Source organism: Clytia hemisphaerica, unplaced genomic scaffold, assembly GCF_902728285.1.
Source record: "Clytia hemisphaerica strain Z4C2 unplaced genomic scaffold, Clytia hemisphaerica genome assembly, whole genome shotgun sequence".
Taxonomy (NCBI): Eukaryota; Metazoa; Cnidaria; class Hydrozoa; order Leptothecata; family Clytiidae; genus Clytia; species Clytia hemisphaerica.
The window spans coordinates 1,519,507-1,528,649 of record NW_027103603.1 but is presented as its reverse complement, the minus strand read 5'-3'; the positions used below and the strand labels follow the sequence as shown (position 1 = coordinate 1,528,649).

Here is a 9,143-nt window from a genome sequence, read left to right as displayed (position 1 = left end):
ATATAAGAAACATTTAAGGCTCAAAAGGCTGATTTCTTAAGAAACATTGAGGCTGCTTGGTAATACTAGTTTCTTAAAAAAAAAAAAACGTGTATGTCAGATGTTTCAAGTACCGTATGAAAGTTTTAACAACCAAAATATTCTATGACTAAGACTTATTGCCTGGCCTATATTTCTAGCAGGAAATTCTTTTAAATCTATGTCAAAATAAAGTTAGTAAGTAGAAGTGAATTTCTGGAAAATATCTTTTTCTTGTAAAGTTGTAACGAACTCAAGGTATGAACAATAGTATATACTGTAATAACAAAAAAAATATAAACAAACGTTAAATATGTTTTTGTAAAATAAATATCGCCATAACTTTTGAATATAAAGTTTAGTCCGAACTTTTTTTCTTCAAAATATCTATAGTTTTACTTATTTTATTTTTCACTTTGTCTACTCCCCGCTCCTTCAGTACTGGGTACCTATTCAATGCATTTAGGACTTCATGTTGCATTGGTTTGACTTTTGATTTCACATGGTGTTGGAATGCTTTATGTAATGCTTCTGTTTCGGCTTTCGTCCATTTTTTCCACGTCTTCTTAGTTTTCTAGAAAAAGAAAAAGGATTTGTCTTTTTTTACATGACTAAAGCTAAAGTATGCTTTTCTGCAATCCTGCAATGCAATCAAAGGCATCGCACGCACTTGAAACCTGAAAGTAATGTGACCGTCTAATGAAAAAGCCTTTCTAACAGAAAAAATTACAGATCAGATCTATTCTGTTGCAGCACTCTTACAATCTTTTCTGCTAAATTATTACTGCATTGCAAGGAAATTACAGGAAAAATCGAGCGGCTACATTACGAAATTTCTCAATTCAAATTACATTTCAAGATTGAGTGCAATATTTCAGAAAATAATTTGGCTGAGTATACAAAGGCCCATTGATACTACCACACGCCTGCGTGTAATGTCAAAAAAGCTAAGATGATACATGCTAATGCAAAAAAATGTCTATCTACCATTGGTGGATTAAATTTCGCGTGGATTAAATTGGATGAAATTTAGTCCTCGCGAAAATTTTAAAATCGTCATTTTTGCCCCGGAAAATGAACGAAATTAGGTGAACAAGTAGCAGATTCGCGAACATTTGCCCACGTGAAAATTTTAGATCTTCGATTCGCAAAAAAAAAAATCCACGCGAAAATATATTCACTTTAAGGTAAACATAATTTGGGCTGATGTACCAAGCGACTAACCTTAGGGTCTTCTCGCTGCTGCTGAATATTGTTGTCTTCAGCGTCTTCAGTCCTGCTCTCTTCAACATTGTTTTCTATAGATTCAAAATATTCATGGATTAAAGGAACAATATTTCTATGAAAAGAATTACTCACAAAATTAATTAATTAATTAATAAAGTGACAAAATTATTTTGTCAAAAATGAGGCTCTGAAAAATTCACCCAACGCTTATAAAAAAATACTTTGTATAACAAATAGCTGGACAATGGAAAAGGGAAGTGGACTTCAGTGTGACCTGGTCTTATACTAAATATTTCATAAGCGATTGTAGTCAGACAGAAATACGAAATATCTAGGCTGGGACATCCTACCAAAAACCACCTTAAAGCTTTCAAAGGAATACATAGGAGACTTTTAAACAAGTATAGTCGATTTCTGAAATGATCTGGAGTTATATAGAAATTGGTTTTCACGACCAAATCTGGCCATCTAAGGGTAGTTCTAGGTCAAACAACTTGTGATCGGCCTACTCCTTCAAAGTTTTCTATATACTTTTTTGTGAGCTGTTGCACGGTAGAAGCTTTCCGAAGTTAATGCAGTTGTGCTTATGACCTTGTAAATTTTGAACGTTTCGGCAATTAAAGTACAACACTTAGACCCTGCATTAAATTCATACTGAACACGTAAAAATACCTACCCGTTAGGAGATCGTCAATCTTTTTGTTCTTCAACTCTACCCCTTGATCCACCGCACATAACACCTTAAATCAAAAGAAATTCATATTTGTTCTTCATTCAATTTTTGTTTAATAAATAGGACTTCAAGGCTCTTGTCTTGGTTCTTTTTCACCAAGCGTTCCAAATATTTGTAAAACCAGTCCATTAATCAAATCATCTCAAGTTTTGGCCTCATCTGAAATTTTGGCAAAACTAGAGACATAAAATGCGAGGTAGTTAACAAGTGATCAAAATTAAGTACCTTAGCCACTTTCGTCAGCTCAATCGTAGAATCCTCCTGACGGTAGAAGCCGAGGTGGACATCTTTCGTATGGCCCATATGAGTCGTCATCCAGCCCAGCTCTGCGTCGTTGAGCTGCATCAGTTGTAAGATAGTGGCTAGGAATTTTCTTGTCCTAGTTGGCGTAAGTAACTTTGGCGATGTCAAACGATCGCCAATTTCCTTTGCCACGGTTTGCAAAGCGTTCCAACCTTTAATGTAGAGCTCGCCGGAGTGAAAAACATACTCATTTTCTTCGTCTACAAATTTATCCCTGAAAGAGACTAGACGTTGAATTGCCTCCACACATTCTTCAGGGAAAAGTATCGGAACGTGGTTCTTCTTTTTCTTCGACCTCTTTTTCTTTTTCCCCTCGATATAACAAAGTTTCAATTTCTCGGCCAGTTTACGCTCAACATCGTCATCGATGAGATCGATGTACTCCTTTTTTTTCCAACGGTCGTCCATAACCCCCTCCCAACGATCCAATTTTAACCTTGCAACCTCTGAGCCTGAATGAAAATATATAAACGCATTTCAATATAACCAAATTCAAAGCTTTTGCACTTTTGATATCCAACAGCTATATGAGATTGATCTAAACCCTATCAACCATATCATTTTCTTTTAGTATATTTCAAAATTTCTCTTTTGGACTTGGCTCAAAAATGTAGATCTAGATAGTAGTCATCAAGGGTTCCAAGCTATTTTGAAGTACCAAGTTAATCGAACTTTTCAAAATCAATCAAATATTTCAAAATCTTGCTTATTTTTCAAGATTTTTCAGATGACGAGACAGTTGAAATTTCTATTTCTTTTTGTTCACAGGGATTTGTATTAAAAAGTCTTTTTCAATCAACTGTTGCTGAGAGTTCTAGGACCCATTGGGTTTTTCAGGTTCTGAGGGTAATTGAGTGTGGAGGGCTTTGACTTCTAATCCTGTTTAGGTGTCATGATGCAGATGAAAAAAGGTTTGGTCAGGTTTTTAGGCGTGGTAGATTTTCCATAATAGCGGATTTTTCGTTTCCTCACGCTGTTGCTAAGGAATTTTCATTTGGTGGCAAATCTACACATATTATTACAAACATTTACAATATGCACAACAGGCTCTACAAGCAATACAAATCCCTTTCAACAAAAAGAAATTTCAACTATCTCGCCATCTGAAAGTTCATGAAAATGATCATTTACATACTCAATTACACTCAGACCCTAGAGTAACCAGACTAAATACGAATTCTGATGAATAACGGATAAGGAAATACCGACCTCTCCTTGCATTGAAGGTCATCAGCCTTGCAAGTGTGAGATTGGAAAGCAACGAGTAGTCATCTTTTGAGAAGGAATCATATTTCAACATTTTTGTGATTTCGTCAACGCAATACTGTTTGAACAACTTGACATCGCTTTCCAATGGTAAATTCTGAGGCGCATTTGCACTTCGATCCTCGTAGACGGCCTGCGCGTTCACTGAAAAGGCTGTCCAATCTACCTCATATAGTTCCAAAAATGATCGACACTGCTCTCTGAGATCATTGTCACATGCCTTGATAGCTTCGGTCCGGACAACGACAGCCAAATTGGAAAGAGAGAACCCGATTTTTCGAATCACATTCGGCTTTCCAATTTTCCTTGGCCCCTCGTAATTTGTCAAATTCTTTGCAGCTCTGAGTACGTTATCGTAGTTCTTCACTTGGACAAGACTCGAGCTCGTGGCATTGTGCATACCAGTGATGCTCCTAAATTCAATTAACAATTTGCTCAATGTTTTCATTGTGTACCGTATATCACAATAACGGTCTTTTTCTTTTAGCTGCATTTGAGAATATCCTAACAGTAATAATGTTCGGTCATTTTTCATAATAAGATAGTTTTCATCACGTGCGCGCATTTTTTCTACGATGTGCTCGCGGACGTCTCCAAATTTGCCGTCTGCTTTGTCGGAGGAAAGCAACATGCGACCAGCTGCCAGCGGCTTCTTCAACTCCTGATTCTTCTTTGAGGGGCACCTTTTGACATGTTTCGACAGGGACCGGGCTGCAAAGAGACCCGTGCAGTAAACACAGGGGACTTTTTCGGATATGTTTTTAGTTTTTCGCACAACCAATTTCGCTGTCGAGCTTTGGCTGTTAAACTTATGGTCACCTTTTCTTTCCAGAACGATCCACAACCTCCGCTTTTCCTTGCTCGTCTTCATTTTCATGATGGCTTTCACTTCTTCTTCTTCTTTATGATAAGTTTTGAAATGTCTGGTAATGGGGTGCTCCAGTTTACCACAATAAAAACACGCATGTCTCTTGTGCCCGTCCTTCAATCGCTCGGCTTAAAGAAGAAAACGAATAAAAAATAATTTAGACAGAATTATTATACTTCAGTGTACCCTCAAAACATGTAATTAATTTTCGTTGGGATTAATTTTTGTGAATTTGTAATTTGTATTCTGCGAATATTTGTTCCAAAGAAATTTTTTTTATTAAAACTAAATATTACAACCCAATATTACAATCAGTCATTATGATTTTACCTTAACGGAACTTATTTCGGCGAGAATTAATTTCGGCGAATCACATTAGGGGAATTAGGGGTCATTTTGGAAAATTATGAAAAAACTTAAATTTGGCGAGAACTTATTTTAGCGAGGTAGCAACTTTTGGACCAGGTATTTAATTTGTTTATTTTATTTTTATATTTAAATATTTATTCACAAATTACAGTGAATGAACGATTCCAGGCTAAATCACTTGACTGTTTTGCCTCGCCTATCTGCGCGATATATAGCTGATCTAAAAGAAATAGAGTCCAATTACTTCAAGCCTTAAACAAACGAGTTAGCGCAGTTGGCAAGGACATTGTATAACGAGTGAAGGGTCTCCGGTTCAAAATGTTTCCAATGATGTGTCAATTTAAAATAATTTCTGAAATTTTATGGCCTTTGTTGTACCGTATCTTCACAGGTTACTTCTTTTATTTTGACGAGAACTAATTCGCAAAAATTAGTTCACCCGAAATTAGTCCCCTTATTAAGGTAGTGAAGACATAACAACTTATTCTTCATACAACACACCCCTTAAAACCTTACGCTTTCTATTCCCTATACTGAACAAACTTGAAATGCAAATTCCACATAAAAAATGCGATTTGATTTAACCTACCAACTAACTCTTCGGTTGATTTTTTATTACTTGATTGCTGCTCTTCTTCATCAGCTTGTAATTCACCCATTCCATTATCAATCTCGTGATCGCCAATATCATTGTCGATTCCATTGTCATTTTCTCTTTCATCTCCATAGTTCGTTGTATGATTTTCGTCATCTATTTCGTTATTCGTTTGCCTGACAGCTATTTCTTCAGTGCCGTTTGAAATTGAAGACGTATTTAAAACTTTAATGACTGCATTTTCAATTTCTTTTTCGTTGAATTCGTCAAGGGGGTCGTTACTATCGTCCTCAGAAGCAGATTGGTCAGGGTTGAAATCTGGATCACGAACGTCATCATCCAACTAAGAAGATAAATAAAGTAGCCGTTACAAATAGGTGCAGTTTCTGGCAAGCTTCAGGGTAAATCCTTATTGTTTATGTCTTCGCCACGGAAAGTCATGTACTTTACAACTAATAAGATTTAAAGGGATAACCAGATAAAAATGGAAATTTAGCCCATTGTTGAGTAGAGTGTCACCTCGCTCTACAACAAATTACTACATCATTGGTCTCTGCTTGGTGTAGTAATTTATGTCGTAATAATTAGTTCTTTCAATGGTTCATAGAAAAAATCGTCATATCTTAACTTTAGAATATTAGTTCCTAAAAATATTCGCGTTGAATCCACAAATGTACAAATTTTTGTTAGAATTCAATTTGGCAGGTAACCAAATAGTTTTATTTGTTGATTATGGGATATTTTGGTGATAAAATGGGGATATGGGAATAAAAGTCGTTCAAAAGGCCTTAAATAGCAAGAAGTGACATAAAATAAATCTAAATTGGCAGAACTGAGTCAGTAAGAAAAATATGTCAGCAAACTTTGGAGAAAAAATTCCATAATAACCTAGATAGAAATATTTTTTGCCTACTACTAGTCTACGGATTTTAAGCAAAAGAGAAATAAGTGTACTTACTGAAGAGTCATCGGAATCACTACCTTCTTCTTGACTCTGAAAACGAATTGTTTGAATGAAAGTTAAAGAGGCTATGTTAAATAGTATTTTTGCCGACATTTTTTACAATTTCCTTGACTGAAAATATGAATAGGAAGAGAGAATGAATGCTATTTGTACTCAAACTTTAGTAGGCAGGCAGGAAAGACTTAAAACTGTACTTAACTAACCTCGTTCACAGTTCTGTCGATACCACTGTCATTTATTGCCGTTTCAACGTCTGATTCATTCTAAAAACCAAGATTGTTTAAGACTGTTGTGTTGTTCATTTATGCTGGATTTATAAAATACGTAGGCATTTGTCCCTTATCTTTTTGGGAGATTAATCTAAGTGTTTTGCGTTCTAAATCGTGAATAAAACAGAAATCTAGTCCAACCCTCTCGTTATAGGTCAAAAACACTATTTAAAAAAGGGGGGCTTCAGGTTTTTCTATTCTCCAATGTGTTGCCTGGTTGCACTGATTATTGCTCCTGTATATAAAGACGTAAGTAATACCTGGGAGTCAGCTTCGTCATTTGGGATAAGAACTTTACGAGGACGAAGTTCGTAAGATGGCGACACTTCACGCTGCACAAGACAATAAATAATTAAAAACAAATTAAAAATCAACTGAACAGATTGATGACGTATGCTATTAAATTCGAAAACATCCGTTTGGGAGTGCATAGTGGATCTTGTTAATAAAAAACCGAGGAAAAAAGAATTTTTCTTTAACATGGAATGTAGTTTTAAAAAGTAATCGCAATAAAATACAATTGACAAGGATTCTTTAACTTTTAGAAAATAAAAGAAAAAGGTCATACTTTGTTAATGAGACATTTTCCCACATGCATATCAAACACGCCTTTGACTATGAATGATTTTTCGCATCTGCAAATGAATGGACCACCAGTCTAGATAATAAAATTATTACCACATGAAAGATCTACTCCTTACTATGAGCCTCATTAATTTAAATCCCTTTTCCACTGAGATATAAGTTCAAGGATTGCCACAACTTTTTAGTTACGAAGTGTATAAATTCTTACGTTTCCTTCTGGGTTAAAAATCTTCTGATTCGTGCCGTCACTTTGCTAAAATAAAAACGACAAAAACATTTAGAGTTACCTGTTTGATTTTTCCAAAACCATCGAATTTTGAGCAATGAAACACCAATAAATTCAATATGCTTAGAGAATTAAACTTGCTAATGATCACCAAACAAAGTTGTATTGATTGAATGTCAATGTTTCACCTTGCAGCTTTTAATGTGATAATCAAACATCAGCTTTATTTTGAAAGATTCTCCACAATTACAGGCGTAAGGTCTTGCTCGTTGGTACTAGTGAGAAGATAGAAAAATTTAGCAAACACCATTCAGTGTGCCGAAAAAGAATTGGAGCAGGGTTTTTACCTGCCTTTTACCATATGGGATTTCGAGCAGCTGACACAAATACAGATACGTCTAAAATATGGCATTTACTATATTGTTAGGAATTTTCCTTATACGCATAGACCCTGATGTAACAGTGTATACATCACAATAAAAAATGAAATAGTCTGATAAACAAACGGCAAGCTTTCTTGCAATACTTGAATTCTTACTATTAAAACAAAGCTACAACTCAACTTATGTATTTAAACGTCTTAGTGTCTACAACCTGAACAGTTATACCTCCAATAGCTTATTGCTCAACTTCACTTTTTTGCTACAAAAAACGGAAAATAAAAAGATTATACTCAAGGGTCGAATTACAACCATAAGCCCGATTCATATACTCTTCCTAAAAATTGTACAGTCAAGAGGAGATGGTACACACTCTTTCAAAGATTTTAACCGCATAAGGCATGATACACATGCGATTAAGCATAATGATTGTTAAACCCAAAATAAAAGGTTTGAATCAAATTGTTCACCAAAACTATATAGTTCTTACCTGGCAATGGGACTTGGTGTTTGAATCTGAAAAAAGATAGATATTGCATTAATGCCATAGTTTACCATTATTTACTTGTCTGTACCAGACCCAATATCTACAGATTTTTTTTAATTTATTGTCGTTCAGGGTCTGTTGCTAAAAACGAGTACAAAGAACTTTTTAATACAGAGAAGAAGTGTGAATATTATAGATTGACTTTCGATGATCAGTTTAATAACACTAAATTTCACTATAAAATATTAACACGTCTCTTAAAACAAATAGGACATAAGGCTGGGAGGCGCTGTGAGGCAATCAGAATATGTCGAACGATTTTAAACCAGCGCAGAACATTGTTTAATAAAATAAAACATTTTATTGAAATAAAATTCAAAATAGTTACCATTGGCAATATTTCTGACTCTGAACCAGATTCTTCATTTGAAAATATGACATCATCTTCCAGCTTTTCTGCAACACGTTTCATGCCCTACAGCAAAAAAAATTATATAGAAATAGTAGTTTTATTGAAACGAATCTTTTGAAGATAACATTGAAGACAGTAGATAGAGTATTAAATTTGTGCAAGCAATACCTTTTTAAACTTCAATTTTGATTTCTTTCGTATAGGGGTCTGAAAATAGAAGAAAGAATCTTTCCAAACAAATGTTTTATTGATCCAAATTAAAGACATGCAATGCAATTCTTTCAGTTATCTGTAAATTGAACAAGAACGACTCGATTAGAAAAAAGATCCCAAGACTCTTTTTAAGTTTGATCCTTTAGGAATCTTATAAAAAAAGAATGAAAAAGAGTGGGATGTGGAAAGCTTTGAAGCTAGGTTATACCATTGGGATTTCATCAGAAT

General features: G+C 34.8%; 1 protein-coding gene across 1 annotated transcript; it reads right to left on the bottom strand.

Moving 5' to 3' along the window:
* Window positions 1–350: 350 nt before the first annotated feature.
* Window positions 351–8,762, bottom strand: LOC136802124 (uncharacterized). Its single transcript, XM_067058843.1, has 15 exons — window positions 8,679–8,762; window positions 8,294–8,319; window positions 8,032–8,065; window positions 7,612–7,698; window positions 7,406–7,450; window positions 7,181–7,270; window positions 6,873–6,944; window positions 6,547–6,606; window positions 6,338–6,373; window positions 5,374–5,722; window positions 3,491–4,543; window positions 2,204–2,733; window positions 1,922–1,985; window positions 1,243–1,316; window positions 351–592 (listed from the first exon to the last, which is right to left on the bottom strand). The coding sequence occupies exons 1-15, from the start codon at window positions 8,760–8,762 to the stop codon at window positions 377–379; spliced, it is 2,820 nt and encodes a 939-aa protein (XP_066914944.1). The 3' UTR covers window positions 351–376.
* Between the last annotated feature and the right edge of the window lie 381 nt (window positions 8,763–9,143).

What these genes read in the sequence shown, in the direction of transcription:
- LOC136802124 (XM_067058843.1), bottom strand. Translation starts at nt 8,762, where the DNA reads ATGAAACGTGTTGCAGAAAAGCTGGAAGATGATGTCATATTTTCAAAT. An exon ending in ATGACGAAGCTGACTCCCAG is followed by an intron (nt 6,607 to 6,872) that starts GTATTACTTACG and finishes CTTGGTTTTTAG; the next exon opens with AATGAATCAGACGTTGAAAC. An exon ending in GATTGACGATCTCCTAACGG is followed by an intron (nt 1,317 to 1,921) that starts GTAGGTATTTTT and finishes TTGAATCTATAG; the next exon opens with AAAACAATGTTGAAGAGAGC.